General features: G+C 41.4%; 2 protein-coding genes and 1 long non-coding RNA gene across 3 annotated transcripts in view; 1 reads left to right on the top strand and 2 right to left on the bottom strand.

Annotated features, from left to right (window-relative positions):
* The window catches only part of LOC122069798 (putative ATP-dependent RNA helicase T26G10.1), a 38,783-nt gene extending 22,597 nt beyond the window's left edge, over window positions 1–16,186 (bottom strand). The window contains exon 1 of the mRNA XM_042633889.1: window positions 16,071–16,186. Within this exon, the coding sequence (XP_042489823.1) occupies window positions 16,071–16,186 (116 nt within the window). The remainder of the gene's footprint in view (window positions 1–16,070) is intronic.
* Window positions 16,187–16,445: 259 nt separating this feature from the next.
* LOC122069799 (protein ALP1-like) lies at window positions 16,446–17,495 on the bottom strand. The gene has a single exon (XM_042633890.1). The coding sequence runs from the start codon at window positions 17,493–17,495 to the stop codon at window positions 16,446–16,448; it is 1,050 nt and encodes a 349-aa protein (XP_042489824.1).
* Window positions 17,496–20,853: 3,358 nt separating this feature from the next.
* On the top strand, window positions 20,854–21,311 carry LOC122069797. The gene is made up of 2 exons (XR_006137540.1): window positions 20,854–20,940; window positions 21,007–21,311. It is a non-coding gene; the product is annotated as an uncharacterized LOC122069797 (long non-coding RNA).
* Window positions 21,312–24,141: the final 2,830 nt, after the last annotated feature.

Consider the following 24,141-nt stretch of genomic DNA (forward strand, 5'->3'; position numbering starts at 1 on the left):
TATTGATGTCAACCCAATTGACATCACCCATATACTCGACGAGGAAGATCCAGTTAGGGGATGGATTGAGGAGACTGAAAATGTTTGTGTTGGACAAATTATCTGAAGATCGACGAGAAACCACACCTGATCCCATTATAGATGACCTCATTAAAGATATAAATGAAGATTTTAAAAATATTGTTGATGATGAAACCCAAGCACCATCAGCTATGGAAGAGGATGATGATAGCTCCAATGATGGCGATATTAGGAGGACGAGATCAGGTGCTACATAAAGCGTAACACAACTAGATAGTGATGATGATGATCAAGACAAGGATGGTGTTGCTGCTGATGATGATGATGATTATGATGATTATGATGCTGGTAATGATGATGATGATGGTGGATGTCACACTCCGTTCACACAGGACCGGGTCAGTGACCGGATTAACACCGGTTAACCCAAACCTGCCAGGATCATCTGATACAGTATTCCACCACAGCATACACACAACTAAGAAAGAGCTTATCAGTTCAGTGGAAGACTTGGTTTACCTGTGAATATGCCCATAATACTTGATACCCGAATTGTGATACAATAGTTGAATACATGTGGGCCCGAAGGCATGATATTTACACAACAAGAGTACAATTCTCGTATCAAGTACATAAAAGAAATCATCAAAAATCAAAGTATACAGCTCGGCTCGGTATCAAAGCCTAGAGCTCAGCTCGGTATCAAAGGTTGAGCCCAGCTCGGCTTCACAAGGTAGAGCTTGGCTCGAGATCAAAAGTGGAGCTCAGCTCGGCATCAGAACTGTGGTCCCACAGCACAACTCTCGCACGAGCAATCAGTGTCGTGCTCTAACTCCTCAGGGGCCCACCAGTCCTCTTCAGGGAAAGATGGACCACACAAAAGTCCACACGACAAATCACAACCATATGCACTATATGCTATGCAATACATTTTAAATCACATCCACCTAAACAACATTACTATGTCTTTGGTTTAGTACTACTACAGCCACAGTGCGCGTATACTCTGGGTACGAGCCGCGAACTCCATCCCGCGATACGCCCATAGGACTGTCGGAGAAGGTCCACCGTGAGTACTCGGAAAAATAAAACATGCCGACCACCGGCTCTCAACATAAAGTAAATGACTGAAAATTAAAGGTGCTGACCCCAGCAATTTAAAAGCAGTACGATTGGCCCTCTTGAATATACCACCGGGGTTGCCGACTGTCCTATTGACCAGCCGGGCGTAATGTCTAACCGCCACAGTGACCCGACAACCGCGACCACTGCTTCCCCCCAAATGGTAACCCAACACCTTACCCCCTACTGGGAAGGGTCGTAGCACGTGTAGATGATAATCCTAAACCGCATGCTCCTATATGACAATAATACGATTGCATAGTGCCACCGCGTCCCATACCACGGGCCACCAATGCACTCGTTTCCAAGCCGACTATGGCATCTAGTCTATTAATGCATCATGCACAATGATGTCCACATTCATCACAGAAGCATATTATCACTTGCAATTAGAAAATAAACACAACACCCATACATAACAATGTGAGGATGACTAATCTACATAGCATTTTCATGATGACATGACTAGACTAGATATGATTAAATGAATGCCAAACAATGCCTTGAAACAAGGCCAAACGTCCTCTCCCTACTTACCTGTAGTGTACAAGGATTCACGCTCGGTACGGGTGAGATCCGGTGCGAAAAGCGTAGGATTTGGTGAACCTATCATGAGTGAGCGGAGTTAGTATTTCACCACTTTGGAATCAAGATTAACACGATCCAATGACAAAATCGTGTTTAGAATCCTAAAAGGTCACACGTCCGATTTGGGTCCAATCGGACGTAAGAATCACATTTGGAGCCTCTCGGGTGGGTCGGACAGCCCACCTGTCTGACCCACCGGTCTGGACCGACGGGTAGGTCGGCCCGTCAATTGGGCCAGAGGCCCTGCTAAGACCGGTGGGCAGGGTGGCCCGTCGGTTGTGCCCGAGGGCCCTGCCCTCTCAGGAGGGTGCCCACAGGCGGGCCAGATGGCCCACCGGTCTTGGCACGAAACTGCTGTTTCTTCCCCAAACTTCCCCCAACCTTTGGGGATTCAAATGGGGCTTTTCCAAACCCATTATTCACTCATTCAAGGTCTCATAAGATGGTTCTAACCTAGATCTAGGTTAGATTTAAGAAAAGGGGAGGCCATCTTATCTTCTTTGCTCAAGAACACCTTCAAAACCCCAAAATCACTTCAAATCCACAATGCTTCTCCAACCTTGTAAATACTTCCTCAAATCCTTGAAGATCAACACATAAATCATCTATTAAACCTTAGATTCATCATTTCAAGGGGGATTTACAAGATCTCAAGAAACCCTACCCAAGTCAAGGGTTTTACTTGGGTATGGTGAAAGTTTAAGGAACCCAACCTTTGCTCACCTCTAAACGTAGATCTAGTGTTGGAGATCACTCTTCCGGCGTCGAAATGGGAAGATCAAGCCTCGGCGCCACTGAAATCCATCTCTTCTTCCTCTTCCTTCTCCTCTCTTCTTCTTTCCTTTCTTTTCTCTCTCCTCTTTACTCTTCTCACCAACGTCCGAGTGTCATAAATGAGAAAAGAAAAGAAAATCAGAAATGCTATATATACTTCTTAAATAACTAAGTAATTCACATGGGTGGGTCACTCAGGTGGGTGGCTGCGCCCACCTGTCCGCCCACCTGAGGGCCAAAACTTGGGATTTTAACAGAATTCGGCCCTCGACACAAATCTCACTCTTGGCATACGATGTAATATACGTATGTGCCTTAATATACGGCTATATACCTGCTTTATCCGTACATGGCCTTATGATAGGTGCATGTACACGGCTTGGGTACACCCGTCTCTTCTGGCACTGGCTCGGACTTGTCGGGCCAGCCGGTGTTTAAGGTCACCCTTGCCATCATAGTCCATAAGGGATCAGCTCTAACTCTCTCCGGTTCGGGTCCTGCATGGTTAAACCGGGTCAACCGTGTAATCAGACCGGGTTTAAGAAGTAGGGTATTACATTTAACCCCCCCTTTCTGAAAATTTCGTCCTCGAAATTGGCGTACCTGGTTGTTCAAAGAGATGAGGGTACTTGGCTTGGATTTCATCCTCTTTCTCCCAAGATGCTTCTTCAAGTGAATGATTAGCCCATCGCACCTTTACATAGGAAATGGAGTGGTTGCGAAGGGTCTTCACCTTTCGATCCAAAATTTCAGCCGGCTGCTCTATATAGGTCATGTCAGCTTCTAGGTATTCTGGTTCCACGGGTAATACATAAGAGGGATCATGAACGTATCGCTTTAGCATGGATACATGAAATACGTTATGAACATCCCCGAGCGAAGGCGGCAGAGCAAGCTTGTAGGCTACTGAGCCAACCCGGGCTAAGATGTCAAATGGTCCAATGTATCTTGGGCTCAACTTCCCCTTTCTGTGAAACCTCTGCAACCCTTTAGTAGGAGAGATCTTGAGAAATACCTTTTCTCCTGGCTGAAATTCAATGTCTTTTCTGCGGGTGTCTGCATAGCTCTTTTGACGGGACTGAGCTGCTTTAATCCGTTCTCGAATAACATCGACCTTGTCACAAGTCATCTGTATCATTTCAGGTCCTAACATTCGACGTTCACTTACCTCATCCCAATACAAAGGAGTTCTGCACTTCCTGCCATATAATGCCTCATACGGAGCCATCCCAATTGTAGCTTGGTAACTGTTGTTATAGGCAAACTCCATAAGGGGTATATATTCTTCCCAACTACCACACATTTCCATTGTACATGCCCTGAGCATGTCTTCTAATATTTATATGGTTCGCTCCGACTGACCATCAGTCTGTGGGTGGAAAGTAGTACTCAAATTCAACTATGATCCCAAGGCACGCTGGAAGCTTTTCCAAAATCTGGAAGTGAACCTTGGGTCCCTATCTGATACAATGCTCACTGGCACTCCATGTAAGCGCACTATGTTGTCCATGTAAAGTTATGCTAGTTTGGCCATAGAGAACTTGGTCTTGATGGGAATGAAATGAGCAGTTTTAGTAAGCCGATCAACGATCACCCATATCACGTCCATCTCCTTAGGTGTACTGGGAGTGGCTGAAGAGTACCATAAGGTCGATGCCTCGCAGCTTTTACTTTTTGGTATGTGAGACAAGTCGCCACATACAGAGCTATTGTGACTTTCATGCTTGGCCATCAGTAATTTTGTTTGAGGTCTTTGTACATCTTTGTACTTCCTAGGTGGAGTGAGTACTCGGATCTATGTGCCTCTCGCACTATCTTGTCTCATATATCCAAATCATCGGGTACACACAATCTGCCTCGAAACATCAATGCCCCATCACCGGCTAAAACAAAATCTAGATCGTTCATTGTTTGATCTTGAACCTTAACTCTGATCCGCTGCAATTCAGGATCCAAAGGTTGTTTCATTATTACCTCTTGCCTAATAGCCGGATGCACCTGTAGAGCCGTCAAGGATACAGTCAACCATTTAAGGTTTTCTGGTTGACGTTCCAATTCTAAGGTTGCTCCTTCATATAAGAGAGCTTCTTCCATTAGCGTCGCCTCTTGTATGAGTGGTGGGCTGACTGCTAAGCATGAGAGTGACACAGTCTGCGCCTTCCGACTCAACGCATCTGCTACTACATTAGCTTTGCCGGGATGATACTGAATGTCACAGTCATAATCCTTCATGAGCTCAAGCCATCTCCTCTGCCTCATGTTCAAATCCTTCTGGGTGAAAAAGTACTTAAGGCTTTTGTGATCACTGTATATCTCACACTTCTCCCCATACAAATAATGTTGCCAAATCTTAAGGGCAAAAATGACTGCGGCTAGTTCCAAGTCATGAGTGGAGTAGTTCTTCTCATACTCCTTTAGTTGTCGGGATGCATACGCTATCACCTTTCCGCGTTGCATGAGAACACAACCCAACCCAACCCAACTTTGGAAGCATCAGTGTAGACTGTCATTCCCCCTGTGCCTTCAGGGATGGTTAACACAGGGGCCGACACCAACCTCTTCTTCAATTCCTGGAAACTCTTCTCACATTCCTCTACCCAGTCGAATTTCACACCCTTTTTGGTCAATTTAGTCATTGGCGCTGAGATTCGAGCAAAATTTTCAATTAAGCGCCGGTAATATCCAGCCAAACCCAAGAAGCTTCTAATTTCAGTGACATTCTTAGGGCTTTCCCATTCTACTACTGCTTTCACCTTATCAGGATCCACTTCGATTCCGGCCTTAGACACTACATGCCCCAGGAATCCAACTTGCTCAAGCCAGAATTCACATTTGCTGTATTTGGCAAACAACTGTTGTTCTCTCAACGTCTGTAACACCATTCTCAAGTGTTGAGTGTGCTCCTCTTCTGTCTTGGAATAGATCAAGATGTCATTAATAAAAATAATTACCCATTTATCGAGTACATCCTGAAATACTCGATTCATTAAATCCATGAATGATGCCGATGCATTGGTTAACCCAAAAGATAACACTAGGAACTCATAGTGACCATACCAAGTCCTAAATGTTGTCTTGGGAATGTCGTTGCTCTTTATCTTGAGCTAATAATAGCCTGATCTAAGGTCTATCTTTGAAAATACCCTTGCACCCTGCAGTTGGTCAAATAAATCATCGATGCGTGGCAAAGGATACCGGTTCTTAATGGTTAGCTTATTCAACTCCCGGTAATCAATGCACATACGCAAGCTGCCATCTTTCTTCTTGACAAACAATACTGGGGCACCCCAAGGTGAAACACTTGGGCGAATAAACCCCTTTTCCAATAATTCCTGCAACTGCATCTGCAACTCCTTCAATTCAGCTGGTGCCATCCTGTATGGAGCCTTAGATACTGGAGCTGCTCCAGGAGTCAAATCTATGGCAAACTCCAACTCTCTATCAGGTGGTAAATGCATCAGATCATCTGGGAAGATGTCGGGAAACTCTTTAACCACCTTTACCTCTTCTAGAGGTGTAATCCTTGTATCAACATCAAGTATCGATGCTAAGTAGCCCTGACATCCACTTTCCAACAATTTTACCACTTGAAGGGCGGAGACAAGGACCTTTCTAGCCCGTTTCACTTTATCTGCTCGGTATACCAATTCTCTTCCTTCGCCATCTGTCACCCTAATCAGCTTTTCAGCACACATCACATTAGCTCGATGAGCTGACAACCAATCCATGCCCAGTATAACATCAAAATTTTGCATATTGAACTTAATGAGTTGTGCATCAAAGTTCTTCCCACTAATTTCCACTAGGCACGGCCCATACACCTCCTTCAACTGTGTAACTTTACCAGTAGGCATACTAACAATCATTCCATGATCTAGGATCCTGGGTGGCATCCCAAGTTTCTCGGCAAATCTCTTAGATGCGAATGAATGAGTAGCTCCTGAATCGAATAAAACATAGGCTGATATGCCCGATATGGATAGGACACCTAGTGTAACAATGCATATAATTTCAGAAGGTCATCAATATTTAACATAAGGAAATTCTTAAATTTAAAATGTACCTGCTACCACTTCTGTGCTGGCCTCAGCTTCCTCAGCTGATAGGGCATACATCCTTCCCTGCGGTTGATTTCCCCGAGTTAAGGGAAGTCGGTACGCTGCGGGCTGACTGGAGGGCAAGGCTGGTCTAACCCGATAGTCTTTTGCATAGTGCCCATAGGAATGGCAGTTAAAGCAACGGATCTGAGATGTCGGAACTGGGGCAGGGCCCCTCTGCACTTGACCCGTTGAAGATGGAGGTCGGGGCGGCCTTGGAACTGTAGGTGCCACACTAGTGTTCGGGCGAAAAGATGTGGAGCCCGAACCACCAGCTGGTCTAGAAGGGTAGCCAGATGGTCTATAGCGTTGCCTATATGTAGGCCCAGAACTGTACAATCCGCGGTATGCCTTGGAGGAGTTACCCATATCCGGAAATGGGTTGGTTCTCTTCCACAGTCCAGGTGTGAGGGATTGTTCTCCCTTCTGCTTATCCTCTATGGTCTTGGCCTTCTGCACAATCTAGCCATAGTCAGTCAAATCCAAGACCTCAAGTACAGACCCAATGGATGCCTTTAGGCCCTTTAGAAACCTCGCAGCCTTCTCTTCAGCTGTCCTCATATGCCTTGGGGCAAAATGGAACAAGCTCTCAAATTGCTGTTGGTACTCAAGGATAATCTTACCTCCTTGAGTTAAAGCTATAAACTCAGTCTCCTTGCGGTCTCTGAAGCTGCGTGGGTAATGATTGTCCAAGAACAACTCCTTGAACTGTTCCCAGGTGGGTTCTGGATGGGCAGCCAACAATATAGGCTTAGACGCTTGCCACCAAGAGTTGGCCTCCTTCTTGAGTTGCAACGCTGCATAAATGAGTTTCTGTGCATCTGTGCACTCAATCACCTCAAATATTTTCTCTAGCTCCTGGATCCACTGGTCCGGCTCCAGAGGATCACTCCCCACCTGAGAGAATACAGGTGGCAAGTTCCTCTTGAATGACTCCACTACCTTTGACGTATTATTCGTCGACGGGTAACTAGGAGCATAAGCCGAATAGTAAGAGTATGGAGGGGGCACCCCATACTGAGGAATACTGAATGGTGGAATTGGAGGTGTACCTCCCACTTGTGGCCCCGTACCAGACCCTACAGGCAGGTCCTATGGAGTAAGTATCCGAGGAGGTTGACCTGATTGAAAAAGGTCCAATTGTTGCTAAATAGCAGTCATAAATGCTTGCTGTTGCTGAAGCATTTGTTGCTGGAAAGCCTATTATGACTGCTGAATTATGGTAGCAACATCCCCCAGAGTAATAACCGGTGGAGGGTCCGGGAGTGTAGTCATAGGTGGGTCCCCATGTGCCCCACCCTAACCAAAGGTCTCTGGAGGTTGTGGAAGTGAGTTTTGCTCCACAGAGCGGGACCTCCTGGGATTCGGTGGTCGACTGACCGGACAAGGACCACGCGAGGTACCTTGGGCATTGCTATCGGATCTAGTACGTACCATCGTATCCCTGTACCTGAAACATATCATACATCACATTAGTTAAACACCATAGCATTGAAATTGGCACACAATTGTATGCCAACGCATAGGGTATTATAGTGTATGATAGTCTACAACTAACCGCAAACCGCAACTAGATTCCAAAAATACAGGGTTAGTGCTTCAACAAGTATGTTAATGGTCCCACTCGACCACAACATATTATTGTAGGAATAATAATAACAATAATAGTAATAATATTAATAATAATCATAATCATATCAATAACCCCATTTTTTTTAGGTTTTCACACAACCGGTGGGCTACACCGGCGGGCCAGGTGGCCCGCCGGTCCTGACCGAGTGAAAAACTCGAATAGGGCCTTTTAAGCTCTGTTTTCTTATTTCCTTCATTTTCTCTCTCTCTCTCTCTCTCTCTCTCTCTCTCTCTCTCTCTCTCTCTCTCTCTCTCTCTCTCTCTCTCTCTCTTCCTCGGGCGATCTTGGAGGTCTCCTTGACGCTTCCACTCGCGATTCCACTTAACAACCCGGCGCTTTTTGAGAAGATTCAACTCCTCCACTTTCAAGTAAGTTTCTTCCTCTTTTCTTCTCAGAATTTGCATTTTGGGGTAGAATCTCATGAGTTGTCTTAATTCTCACTTCCTTTCCATGATTCTTTCCATAGAATAGTGATTTCCTGTGATTTTGATGTTCTCTATGTGATTTATTTCTAGTTTTTAGGATTTACTCCTCCATTTTGAGAAAAACCCCAACCTTGCCCTAGTTTTTTCTCAAATTTGGGGATTTCTTCATTCTTGCTCCTTTTTCCCCAATTAATGACTCAATTGCGATGCATTATGTTTGATTTGTACTTAACATGCTGTAGAGATAATAAGAAGTCCCTTATGTGTGAAATCCCATTTCTTCCCATGAAAATCCATCTTTTATATTAGGTTTTCTTTGATTTTCTTTACATTCTTTGGTATTTGTGGACCTCAATAGCATAGTAGTAGATGTTTTTGTATATTCTAATTGGTAGATTGATGGCATTTCATCCATGAACATGTAAGCTTCATGCTTTCTCTGTTGTGAGTCTTTTGCACTTTTTCTTAGCTTAGACTTTCACCTTGAGAATTGGGGTTTTCTCCTTCCTTAATTGTCATGCCTTATATGCCTGTTCTTACCTTGTTGTTTTGCCCTACTCTCTGTTTTGTCACTTTTCTGTTTTGTGAAAATTGAGTTTTGGGGCGTCCTCTTATTGCTCACCCCTCTTTTTTATTTGCCTTGTTGTTCTCTTTTCCCTTGCTTACCTTGCTTTCCTCTTTTCTTGCCAGGATGTCATCTCGCAAAGGCAAGGAGCCCGCATCCTCTGGCACTCAGTGTAAGACCACCGCTTCTAAGCAGAAGAGTGTGGGGACTAGTTCTCCAGCCCCCTGCACAGGGAGACCCAGACCTGCCTGGTTTGATCCTTCTAACTACGATGAGGAGCTCTTCCACAGTTCAGAGGTAGCATCCAACTGGCCAGCCTTCCTGAAGAGGTCGGAAATGATGGAGAAGACCGTGGTAGTCGACAACTTCCCCAAGATTCAGCTCCGGGAGAGGTTTACAGCACTGGGCTGGCAGTCCATCCTCCAGGTAGATCGTCCGTGCTACGAGTAGCTGGTTCGTAGATTCTACTATAACCTGGAGGTTTCCTGTCGGTACGGGCAGTATGCTATAGTCAACATGGTGAAGGGGGTGGACATCCAGCTGACAGTGGACACCTTGGCCAGCATTTTGGGCATCTCTGCAGGCGGGCACCGTTACTACAGTCCTCCCAGGAGTAAGCCCCTGGGCCCATTCATGAGTTTAGAGACACCGGACTACATCTACGAGACCATCTATGGCAGCAGTGCCCATCCAGAGTCCGAGGCATCCTTTTTCCCGGAGGTTTGAGTATTTACCCGACTGGTCCAGTTCAACTTGCTCCCCAGAGGAGGTCACCGGAACCAGGTGGCCTTCATGGCAGCCTTTTTAGCCTTCTGCATCTATAAGGCTTTAGAGGGAGGTGATGAGCACTTGTGCTTACCCTATGTCATCCTCAAGACCATGGAGCACCACACTTCTCACCCCGAGGATGGAGGATTCCCATAGAGGAGGAGTCTAGTGAGGAGGATGAGGACTATGTTCCTCAGGATGAGGAGAATGATTTGGTGGATGAGGACATCACTGAGGAGGTGCCTCAGGAGTCGAGAGGTACCGATCCTGGCTTCACCAGAGCTGCAGCCCCACAGCATAGAGCCCCACCACCTGAGAGTGGTGCATATGATTTTGAGGGCATGATGTCCACCATAAGGGCTTTGAAGGATGGCCAAGATCAGGTGCTAAGAAGGCTAGACGAGAGTGCTTCCAGGGAGGAACGCATCTTGGAGAGGCAGGCCACCTTGGAGGATTCCTTCCTCAGACTGGGCCAGGACTTGGACACCACAGCTAATGCCATCTCAGTAGATTTTGGCCGACTTCGGAGGGAGGTACGGCTGGTGAACTCAAGGTTTGACTACTATGACCATTGCCTCAACGTCAACTCTAGACCTCCGACGAACGTAGTAATCATAGACGACGACGACGATGATCAGTGAGGACTTAGCTCGTCCACACCAGCTTCTCATCTGTTCCATATTGTCTATCCTATTGTATTTTTCTTTTCTTTTCTCATTCTTTGTACTTGCCCTGTAACAGGACTTATTTGTGGGATAATGTATTTTGATAGTGGTTTGTGGTGAATTCGTATGTATGATAACTTGTGTAGTTTAGTTGTGGTGTCTTTGTAAAATTTTTTGATCATTGTTATATTATATATATATATCTGTTGTTTATCAGGTGTTTGTGTGAAAATTTTTAGAAATCTCATTTTACGCCGTTATGCTGCCGAAATTTTGTCAAACTTGTACACGATAGGTTATGACACCAATTAATTTACCTTTTATCTACTCTCACGCATGCCATGAATGCAATATCTAAATGCAACCATCTTTATTCCTTTCTTTCTTTGGCTTTTAAATCTTTAAAGCTTTTACATTAACCCAATCCCATTTTTCTATTATAGATTCTATGGGATTCTAATGGTATGCTGTGAGTAGAGTAGAGCATCATGCTCTAATATCACCGTTGTCACACCCCGTTCACACATAACCGAGCCAGTGACCGGGTAAACACTGGTTAACCCAAACCTGCCAGGATCATCTGATACAGTATTCCACCACAGCATACACACAACTAAGAAAGAGCTTATCAGTTCAGCGGAAGACTTGGTTCACCTGTGAATATTCTCATAATACTTGATACCCAAATTGTGATACAATAGTTAAATACATGTGGGCCCAAAGGCATGATATTTACATAATAAAAGTACAATTCACGTATCAAGTACATAAAATAAATCATCAAAAATTAGAGTATACAGCTCGGCTCGGTATCAAAGCCTAGAGCTCAGCTCCGCATCAAAGGTTGAGCCCAGCTCGGCTTCACAAGGTACAGCTCAGCTCAGCATCAAAAGTGGAGCTCAGCTCGGCATCAAAACTGTGGTCCTGCAGCACAACTCTCGTACTAGCAATCAGTGCCGTGCTCTAACTCCTCAGGGGCCCACCAGTCCTCTTCAAGGAACTCAACCGTGGGACCCGCCCCGTGCTCATCTGGTTGATGACCTGCAAAATCATCTAAAAGAGGTGCACACGTGGGATGAGCTCACTAGCTCAGTAAGTGGAAAGATGGATCACACAGCAGTCCACACAACAAATCACAACCATATGCACTACATGCTATGCAATATATTTTAAATCACATCCACCTAAGCAACATTGCTAAGTCTTTGGTTTAGTGTTACTACAGTCACAATGCGCGTATACTCCGGGTACGAGCCACGAACTCCATCCCGCGATACGCCCATAGGGCTGTCGGAGAAGGCCCACTGTGAGTACTCAAAAAAATAAAACATACCGACCACTGGCTCTCAACATAAAATAAATGATAGAAATTAAAGGTGCTGACTCCAGCAATTTAAAAGCAGTACGATTGGCCCTCTTGAATATACCACCGGGGTTACCGACTGTCCTAATGACCAGCCAGGCGTAATGTCTAACCGCCACAGTGACCCGACAACCGTGACCACTGCTTCCCCCCAAATGGTAACCCAACACCTTAACCCCTGTTGGAAAGGGTCGTAGCACGGGAATGTGATAATCTTAAATCGTATACTCCTATATGATAATAGTACGATTGCATAGTGCCACCGCGTCCCATACCACGGGCCACCAATGCATTCGTTTCCAAGTCGACTACGGCATTTAGTCTATTAATGCATCATGCACAATGATGTCCACATTCATCACAGAAGCATATTATCACTTGACATTTAGAATATAAACACAACACCCATGCATAACCAAGTGAGGATGACTAATCTACATAGCATTTTCATGATGACATGGCTAGACTAGATACGATTAAATGAATGCCAAACAATGCCTTGAAACAAGGCCAAACGTCCTCTCCCCACTTACCTGTAGTGTACAAGGACTCACGCTCGGTACGGGTGAGATCCGATGCGAGAAGCGTGAGATTTGGTGAACCTATCATGAGTGAGCGGGGTTAGTATTTCACCATTTTGGGATCAAGGTTAACACGATCCAATGACAAGATCATGTTTAGAATCCTAAAAGAAGGTCACACATCCGATTGGGATCCAATCGAAAGTAAAAATCACATTTGAAGCCTCTCGGGTGGGTCGGACAGCCCACCTATCTGACCCACCAGTCAGACCCATCGGTCTGGATAGACGGGTAGGTCGGCCCGCCGGTTGGCTTGTCGGTCTGGCCCGTCGATTGGGCTTGAGGGCCCTGCTAAGACCGGCGGGCAGGGTGACCCACCGGTCGGCCTGTCGGTTTGGCCCTCCGGTTGGGCCCGAAGGCCTTGCCCTCTCAGGTGGGTGCCCATAGGCGGGCCAAGTGGCCCACCGGTCTTGGCGGAAAACTGCTGTTTCTTTCCAAACTTCCCCCAACCTTTGGGGATTCAAATGGGGCTTTTCCGAACCCATTCTTCACTCATTCAAGGTCTCATAAGATGATTCTAACTAGATCTAGGTTAGATTTAAGGAATGGGAAACCATCTTACCTTCTTTGCTCAAGAACACCTTCAAAACCCCAAAATCACTTCAAATCCACAATGCTTCTCCAACCTTGTAAATACTTCTTCAAATCCTTCAAGATCAATACATAAATCATCTATTAAATCTTAGATTCATCATTTCAAGAGGGATTTATAAGATCTCAATAAACCCTACCCAAATCAAGGGTTTTACTTGGGTATGGTGAAGGTTTAAGGAACCTAGCCTTTGCTCACCTCTAAACGCAGATCTAATGTTGGAGATCACTCTTCCGGCGTCGGAATGGGAAGATCAAGCCTCGATGCCGCTGAAATCCATCTCTCCTTCCTCTTCCTTCTCCTCTTCTTCTTTCCTTTCTTTTCTCTCTCCTCTTTACTCTTCTCACCAACGTACGAGTGTCATAAATGAGAAAAGAAAAAGGGAAATAAATGTTATATATACTTCTTAAATAACTAAGTAATTCACATGGGTGGGTCACTCAGGTGGGTGGATGCGCCCACCTGTCCGCCCATCTGAGGGCCAAAACTTGAGATTTTAACAGAATTCGGCCCTCGGCACGAATCTCACTCTTGGCATACGATGTAATATACATATGTGCCTTAATATACGGCTACATACCTGTTTTATCCGTACATGGCCTTATGATAGGTGCATGTTCACGGCTTGGGTACACCCGTCTCTTCTGGCACTGGCTCGGACTTGTCGGGCCAGTTGGTGTTTAAGGTCACCCTTGCCATGTAAGGAACTCGCTCTAACTCTCTCCGGTTCGGGTCCTGCATGGTTAAACCGGGTCAACCGTGTAATCAGACTTGGTTTAAGAAGTAGGGTATTACACGTATTCCGAGGTCCTCTCAACCATCTGATGTTCAATGCATTTACTGCAGAGGATGTTTTTGCCCTATATACTGCCTAGGATGTTAATAAAGAAATTATTGGTGACCTCTCCAGTTTTAAGGATGCCATTTTTACACTGGAATATATATATATATATATATATACACTTGGGTGTGTAATTTGCTGTTGTCTAGGATACCTTCTATTATTCAACCTATTGATGTGATTGCTTCTTTTTCTTTTAGAATGGGGGAGGATTTCCTTCGGTTTGATAGATTACCCTTTATGGTTAATTGATGTAGTCTGAGTTGTTGTTGATGTGATTTTATTAGTATTGTTTTATTTTTTCTTTTCATTAAAAGGAAAGCGGGCGGGGTTTTTTCTGGGGGGTAACGTAGCTTCTACGGTTTTTCCTAATTTGTCTCTCCTTCTCATGTGAAAGAATTCATATAAATAAAGAAGTGTGTAGTTTCAACTTCATCAATAAGAGGTGAGAATAAAGTATGACGTCTCAAGTGTCTAATTAGGAGGTCACTTCATCCATTCTTCCTTCTCTATGGGTGAAGGAAAACTTTTCCCTAAACAAATGACAATACAAAGTAATATCTAGGGCTAAATTCAATGATATGAATCGACATACATTTTTGTTAATAGTCATGATCATGATACATATTTATCCATCTAGATATCTATGTTACATATTGATGATGGGATTCTTCAGAAATATTAAAGGATAAAAGATTGGATTAGAAAGGAGAAAAAAGGAATCCCAAATAACAAAAGGATGATGGTCACAACTATTTAATAATGGAAATTGCCTTACCATTGCTAGAACGGGAAGTATGAATAATGAATGAATGTAAATGCAGTCCAGAAACTTCTGTGGTTTCTGTCTTATTTTTTCGTTCTAACATAGTTTCTTTATCTTCAACGCAACATACGTAAGTTGCCTTTTCACATAAAAAATTTAGGGGTAACCATTTTCTCTCTTTGAAAAATGGAATAAAGAATGTATTTATTTTTCCGAGGTAAAACATTTCACGTTCAAAGAATCATTCCACGGTATTTATTTTAACATCCTATCCTACTACTCCACTGATGGCCCCCATATTGGGAACAAAAGGGTTTCAAAACCTAGCCAGCCGAACAGAATCGAATCAAAATCGATATGAGATTATTGAATCATGTTTCATATCGAGGTTAGATGAGATCAAATTAAAAAATCATATCAAAACTGACATAACCCAAAAAGAAACTACCAACCTAATGCATAGGAAAAACATAATTTTTTCATACTTTTGAATATATTTATATAATAAATTTAACCTAAACAAATAGTAAATTGATACAAAACCAAACCCGAACCAAAGTCAAATCGAAAATCAATGAATCCTTATTGGTTCATGTTTCGGCTTCACTCGTTCTCACACAAAATCAATAAACTAGAACAGAAATTGATCCATATACTGTTTGACGGATCCAGCTCCTCTCTTGAGCGGTGATCGCTCAGATCTTGCCCATAGCTACTTGAGCAATTGCCACGTGTCCAAGCGGTGATCCAACGACTCTCGGCACCTCTTTTTAAGGGCCTCTGTTCTGGTCAGTAGATGCTCAATTGTTGGATCACCGCTTGGACACAGTACATGACGATTGCCCAAATAGCTATGGGTAGACCTGGGTGATCATTGCTCAAGAAAGGTTCTGAATCCCTGTTTGACACTCCTATCTCTAACCCCTAAATTAGGGAAATTCCTTCTTTTTTTTTTTTCTTTTCTTTTTTTTTTTAACAAAATAGCATTTTTATTCTACTGATTGCCTTCTAATTCTTTCCCCTAATACTTGAGTGGCAAAGGAGTAAAAGCACCAAAGCCCCTCTCGCAACTTTACCATCTTCCAGCTCATTACCTATCCTCTAATTAAAGAGTAAAATCTTACCTAAAAAAATTTATTAGAGTGAAACAAAGAACGCTATCCACTTATGTATCTCCTTACTAAAAAAAAAAATATGTGCCTCTATGATTATACACAGACAAACGTAAAAGACCACATTACCCCTAATTGAAATTGTTCTTTTTTCAACCCATTATCTCCATTCTTCTCACTTTCTTGTTGATGCAGAAGACGCTTCAAATAGTAGTGAGATATCTCAAAAGACCATGTAGCAATTTTTGAGTTAGAACCCTCAACTGCATCCATCTTTGCTACAATGAATTCTGATATCAAATATTCAGCCCAAAGGGAAAAAAAAAAAAAAAAAAAAAAAAAAAAAAGGAAATAATTGTAACCATCCAAAAAAAGCATGATATTCCAAAGATCACATATTAATAGTCAAACCATGATATGAAAAAGTTATTACAAACCAAGACACACAAAACTTGTTCATGTAGTTCAAATTATGAAATCTTAAAACGAAACCAATTATAGTTCAAGTAGTTAGGACAAAAGATAAATGGATTCAGTCTATATCTTCTTGTGATTCATATGAAGAATCACAAGAAGATATAGACTGAGAATCATGCATTTCTTCATCTGAATCATCTCCTGCAATCCAATCATTCCACATATGATCAGCCATCTCCTCTTGGAATTGATCCTGATCAAAGTTATCTTCATCATCAACATCAGAACCTTCATCACTGTCTTCTGCTTCTTCATTAGTATCCTCACTTGTAACTGCATTTTCCTGTTCAAGCCATTCCTCTTCTTCTTGAACACTATTTTGGGTAAGGATGTGATTGTGTATCATAACACAAGCTTGTACAATCTTAGCCTGAGTCTTGAAAGGATACTCTGGTTGGGTTTTCAAAATCTTGAATCTTGACTTCAACAGTCCAAAAGCCCGTTCAATTATGTTACGTAATCTTGAATAACGCAAGTTGAACAATTTTTTCTTGTCGGCAGGTGAAACATTCGAATTTCTCCACTCTTTTAAGTGGTATCGAACATTACGGTAGGGTCTTAAGAACCTCTTCTGGTTTGCAAACCCTGCATCTACAAGATAGAATTTACCTCTAGGAACTAGTAGCTTCGCCTCACCTTCTCTATGAATAGCATCATCTAATATTTGTGAATCAGATGTTGATCCTTCCCAACCAGAAAGTATATATGTGAACTTCATATCAAAATCACAAATTTCTAAAATATTTTGCGATATATTTCCCTTCCAATCTAGAAATGTTCGATGTTGAGCAATTGGTACCCATGCAGGGATATGCGATCCATCTATGGCTCCAATGCAATCCTTAAAGTAAGGATAAAAGCTCTTATGGTTACCTGATATTCGCTCATGTGTTATAGTACTCGGAGGCTTCAACAATATCGGGTACATTTTAAGAATTGCTCTCAAAACACCGTTGAAATACCGACTGATAGTTTCACCTAAATGCCTAAACATATGTAAGAGGATGCGATTCTTAACATTGTGACCGATTGCGTATAAAAAAATAGCCACTTGTTTCTCCACTTGAATGTTAATTGTATCATACAGAAAACCCTTGGCACTCATCACTTGACATAGGTTAAAGAACGTCTTTCAACTCATTCTTATCATGTTTCCGCATGTCTTGTCAGTATGTCCAATGATTCATTGTGTCTCAATGGAGCCACATCGATGCTTATTACAATAAGGTTGTTTACATGGAGACAATTTCTTATACTGTTCCACTGCTATAACAATTGCAGTAGCCGCAAATATTATTACTTTCTTGCGCCTTTGATAATACTCATCGTATTCATCATCACTATCCATTTTTTTTCGTAAATCTACAATTTAGAATTAAACAAGCACTTCAGAAAACCAGTAATGTATTCATATGATAGAAGCATGTATGCAAAACCAGAAAATTGTAAAAAAAAAAAAAAAAAACTAGTTCAATATGATATTAAGGTATTGAAACCAAGAGACAGGCTTATGAGTTGAGGGAGGTTGATTTTAATAAGAAGGAGGAACTAATCCAAGAGAAGGAGGATGACCATGAAGTTCACTCAAGAGCATTAATAGAAAGAGAGTAGGATTTAGCATAGAGGTCGAAATTACTTGAGGAGAAAGAAAAAAAGTGTTAACAAAGCTGAAAAAAGGTAGAATTGGAGAAGATAAGTCTGGAGAAAGAAAGAGAAGAGATCAATAATATGAGGTTAGACCTTCAAAAGTCTATTGATTCACTGGAAAACAAAAGGAAACAAGTCTAGGAAGCGCAAGAAAAATTAGAGGCCATGAAGAGTGAAAGGGAAGAGTTACTGATCCTAGAGATGAAACTTAAGGAAGAAATTGATTATATCAGGGCTTAGAAAGAACTCCATGGATAGAAACGCTATAAGGTTCTCTAATAATATAGGCTTCTTTTTTCCTTTCTCTTTTCTCTTTCTTTTTTTTTTTTTTTTTTTTTTTNCTCAAGACAAAATTGATCAAGGAACCTAAAAAAAAAAAAATCTCTGCAAAACCATTCTTTGAATCTGCCAAATCAAAATGTAACCTAAAATTTTTATTCCATGATATTCACTAAACTAATTTCTATCCACAATAATGCTCTACCAATTACCATATCAAATACTGTTAGATGTATCTATTTATTATTTTATTGGGGTGCTACATATTGTAACAAAGACAAGGCATTCAAATGCCACAAGTAATGTGTCAACAAATATCTCAAAATAAAAATAAGATAGATGATATGCACAAAATTTGTAGTAACTTGCAATTCACAAACTGATAGTAGACTTGATTAACCGATCCTCATGAAAACTGATAGCAGACCTGACTAACTGATCCTCATGAATGAAGTCCAAAATGCAAGACAAACATAGAGAGGGAGAGAGAGGAGGAGGAGAATACCAAATCCAAGTTTGTAGAGTCGCCGGCTGGCTGTAGCAAATGTCGTTGGTGGGAGGGCAGGCAAACCAGAGAGCAGATCACTTCAATCACCACTGCTATATATCCATGAACAGATCATATGTGGTCTGAGTTAAAAAACCCTCTAAAAATAATGCTTACAACACAAAAGAGAGAGTCGTAGGTTCTGGTTTTAAGAACCGTCAATGAAAACACAGTAGAGAGTCGTAGACAGAGAAAGCGAGAGAGAGAGAGAGAGAGAGAGAGAGAGAGGAAACAGAAAGTGGTAGGTTCTGGTTTTAAAAACCTAACCCTACAACTCCATGAATTCAAAATAAACTCCATGAAATCAAAATAGAGAGCTTCTGGTTTTAAAAACCTAACCCTCCAACTCCATGAAAGACCTTCTGGTTTTAAAACCTAGCCCTACAACTCCATGAAATCGAAATAGAGAGGTTTTGATTTTAAAAACCTAAACCTACAACTCCATGAAATTGAGAGAGAGAGAGAGAGATCGATGGAGGGCTTACCAGTCGCCAACGGCAGACTCTCGGTGAGATTCCTCGCAAGTCACAGGTCGCAGGTCATAGGTCGCAAGTCGCAGGTCACAGGTCGGTACTTGAGAGATCGCAGGGTGAGTATGTTGCCGTTTGAGGGGTCGCGGGTTGAGACGTTGCTTCAGAACGTCTTTCCCATTTTTACTTTTATACTAGGTCGAAAAAACGTTGATCAAATCTGAGTTTAGGTGTTTAGGTGAACTCAGATTTGAAGCACATCTTTTGTAAAATGGTCATTCATGGGAAGTAAGGTGCTCGGATATGAGGGTCATCCTAGTGGAACCAAACAACTCCTAAAATTAAGAATTATCATTCTAAAAAATGTCATCCCAAAGATTTACCGAACCAATCACCCCCTAAAGCGTTTGGTGGAGATGGCCTAATGATGTATTAAGACACTCCTAAGCTTAGCTCTTTGAGTACGGTTGTCTGTATTTACTGATTTCACAAAGAGGTTCTTGCCATTCTATTGGCCTCCAAGGACCCTCAAATTTCTCTCATTCTTCCTCTTATTTTAGTTCCTTTTGTCTCAGTTCTTGCTGGGTTCAAACCAGAAAAATTGATCCATCTTTCCTGGCAATTCAAATTCAAAACCGCCCTCCCCCGTGGCAAGAAAAAGCAAAACCACACTTTCACAAGGCCTTTAGTCGGTGTATCTTCATTTCACAAAGAATGAAAGATTGAAATTTTTATCCTTGCATAGTTAGCTTCTCGAACGATGTTATGCATACTTCAGCTAGTAATTCTTTAAGATTCTTGTTATAATCAATTATCAGGTTGGGAGATAGACTTGATCATCGATTAACCGTGCGCAGAGGGCAGCGGTTCACTGGGTCTGCCGTAGTCTCCGATCGTCGTCGCTCTGCTTTCTGGTCGTTGTTCGTCGCTTGTCACACCGCTTACTGGTTGTTGTTTCTCCGATCGCCGTTGGTCGTTCCCACCTTAGTCAAGGTCCTCTCGGTATTCTTCCAGGTAATGATCGTATGGATTCTTTACTCTTTAATTATCATAGTATGGGTACAATAGGTAATTTACTTCATCAAGGGTAATATGGGTATTAAAGAAAAATTTAGAAATCTTAACAGCCAAATATATGACGAAGTCACAATTTTTGTAATATTTGTCAGCTGAAATGGGAGGTTTGTGTAGTATTTGAAAACACAGTGGTGGGGATGTAATAAAAGCAAAAGACGGGAGGGGATGTAAATTGCCCTTGTATTTATTTAACTAATTTCTATTTTTACAGTTGTTTGGTATTATTTCTGATACTTATTTCTAATTATTACAAATTGAAATAAATTAAAAATCACAAATAACTCTTGAGCTATTTGTGATTTGTGAATGATCTGTGCGCCACTTTTCAGTGAGCACGTGTTGTAATTGCTTCAAGAGTAAGGGTAAATAGGTAATTCCAACAATTTTTAGATTTTTCAAAATAAAATCTCTCCCCAAGTGTCTCTCGCTCTGTGTGAACCTTGCAGAATCCTTGTTCTCTCTCCCTTCCTGTGATCTGCCTTCTTCCCAGCAAGCAAACGAATCTCTTGCGGATGAAGCCATGTTTTTAGGTGCATCCTCTCTCTCTCTCTCTCTCAAAATCAATCAATAAATCAATTTGTTCATTCTGGTTTCAGGGTTCAAAGAGGTATCATCTCAATAATTTCTCCATTCTGGGAATATGACTGATCTCATATAGTTGAAATTGCTCAATCAAGGAACTGATCTCATAGAATATTGCGTCTGATCTTCAGAAAGAGAACTTCCTTTGCTATTAAACCAAGCACAAGAGGCCGCAATCCAAGAGATTTTGCAATTTTGTGGGCCTCTGGCCTTTCTCAAAGCTAGAAATAACCCAAGCTTTAACAATCAACATGAATTGACGTTGATGGGAAGATGTAATCTGAATCAGCTGCATCTAAACTTCCCTTGCTCTTGCTGATTTCTAATAATTGCAGACACCTCCATGGCTTTGGATATTATTTGAAAAGGAATGCATTGGTTGAAGACACCCCAACATCTCTATAACTCAGAACTGCTTTCTGCTACTTTTAATATCTCCATAACTTGACCTGCTTTCTACTACTTTTTTACTTGACGAGCCAAGCCTTAGCTTCATGATAGTAGAGTTTCAAACTCATTTAAACGTAATAAATCTGGGAAACGATAGGGTCTGTGAGGTTTGAAGTGGCAGTAGAGATGGACTTGCCCTTAGAAAGCTGGTGCACACGATATAGAGTGCATCTCACATGTCTGATAAAATGACTAAAAGAACTAGAGAAATAAGAAGTTAGAGAATTTATTCCACAATAGGCATACCAAACTTATTTTTCATTATACAATTTATTATATAAATAGTAATCATATCATTATTATTTGTGGTCCATAATTTATTGTTGCAAATGATTTTTTAAAAATAGATTATAAATACAAATATAAACTATATCAAAAGAACCTAATGTTGATTCATTATTTTGTTGTGGGGGATCAAAAGGTTGAGAAATAGGAAAAATAAAATAAAAATTTTAAAACTTCTCTATCTCATAAATAATAAAAAGAAATGTGCGACTGCTCTTTGATGAGCACACAGTTAATTTGATGAGTAAAAAGATAATTTCATGTTAAAATAAAACACCACCAATACAACTTCAACCACTACTTCACTAACTCCTCCAATGCCAACATCTCCACTACCATCACTCCCCCACTGCCACCACCACTACTGCCCATGTCAAAATTTTGATTAATGAATGATATTTTTAAAATTTATATAAACTCAATACATAGAAATTAATATGCGTTTAATAAACACATTTCTAATTCTTTTATAGCCCATGAATAGAAATTACTACACGTTCAAACACGTTTTTTACCCAGATATATGACCAAAAATAGAAAAATAAAAAGTCATTTCTGAATAGAATTTAACCGAGAAAGAGAATGATTATCATGCATGCCCTAAATGGCCATCCTTGCCGGTTATAGGAAGGGAGACGTGTAAAAAGGGAGAGGCTGCTTTGAATTCAAACTTGGATCAGATAATGGCAACTCTATCCCTAAAATTGAAGGATCCAATTTAGCCAAAAATGCAAATTCATTATTGGTAACCAACCTAGTTGGAAGTTAGAACTTAAATCAAGGGAGGGATAGGCAAGGAATTAGGGACCATAACCGCTGCTAGTTGTGGAGGACTGCCATGGAGGTTGCTTACTGGCAAGATTGGTTGTCCGACCACCGATTTAGGTTGCTCAACCCTCCTTCAACCAATAATTTTGTCGAAAACTGATAGAAAGCTAATAGATTTCTCCGAGAGAGAACGCAATAAGGAATTTTAAGAACTATCATTATCTTTTGATTTGGAAGAATCTTCATCTTCTTCTGTTTTGGAAGAACAATTACCCACATGCTAGATTTTAGATTTGGAATTAAGAGAGCTTGCACATTCTCGATTAAGATGACCAAAGCAATGATAGTGAAGACACTATGGGAGGAAACCATTCGAATTTAACCTCTTGCTCGAAGATCACTCTATTATCAATGAAAAAGGAAGAGCCAAAGGCAAAATCAGAGGAGACTTCAATTAGGATCCTAGCGTAAGAGGGACAATCCATCAATTTATTGTGTGAGAAGATAGGAAATCAACAAATTTGAATTCAAGGGAGGCAGGGGAACAAAATTGATCTTGAAAACTTCTTCTCTAAAAGAGGGACCCGAGAAAAGACTAGACCATGATGGGGTGGGGGAAGCGAGTTTTGGCCAAAATGTGGTTAAGGTGACGGAATGGGGTAGGTGGGTTTGGGATTGCATGATGTTAGATGCTCCTAGGTTTGCACGGGAAATGTACCATCCTTCGGAGCAATGATAGAACCATCACAATCCTTAGAAACATAGGGAGAAAGACCATAGGGTGGGATTGTGGTAAATGAGAGATGGGATGAAGCAGTGGGAAATCAACATGACTTAAATCCGTTATGACACAACATTATTAGTGAAGAAACGAAGAACAGAAAAGAGGGTAGCAAGAAACAATGATAAAAGTGACTACATAATGTATTTTTTTCACATTTGTAGGTTATAGGGCAATGCAGAAACAATGCTAAATGGATGGGGATGATAATATCTGGAGATCAAGCCACCGGTAGATCACTTGTATCGATCAACTGATGATCAAGGGCAAGATAGAAGAAGTTTCATTAAAGCATTAAGAAAGATCTATTCGTTTCCTTCTTCTTCTTCTTCAACAGTAAACGTTCATTCTTCCTTTTTTAAAATATCTGAATTAATGATTTTTAGTGATGTGGCAGTTGTTGTTAGGGACCTTTATCTCCGAGAATTCTTCCTTTTATTGATTGATTAATCAGTGGTATCAGAGCGAGTTTGACTGAGCATTAACTTTCTCATTCTTTGAAACCCCTGAACGCTTCAAGAATGTGTGATAATCTATAAAGAGTTATCTCTCAGTTTCACTATTTTCCATTTCTCTTCTCAGAAAGATATATCGACGATAACTCATAGAGAGACAAAAGTTATCCTCGAGTGGAAGGGAGACCCATTTTTAAGAAGCCCCTACTCAGAACTATTATCGAAGCCTTTCACACAAAGATCTCCACTTTACGTTGAGAATCCGCATTTGAGAAACATCAAAAAGTTTTTTTTTTTTTTCTTAACAAAATCTGAGAACCAGAGAATAACAGCAACACTTGAGCAATTCTGATGCGTCAATATCGTTACAGCACTGTTCTGTATTATTATATATATAATTATATAATTTA

The sequence above is a fragment of the Macadamia integrifolia genome, unplaced genomic scaffold (genome assembly GCF_013358625.1).
Source record: "Macadamia integrifolia cultivar HAES 741 unplaced genomic scaffold, SCU_Mint_v3 scaffold717, whole genome shotgun sequence".
In the NCBI taxonomy this organism is placed as follows: Eukaryota; Viridiplantae; Streptophyta; class Magnoliopsida; order Proteales; family Proteaceae; genus Macadamia; species Macadamia integrifolia.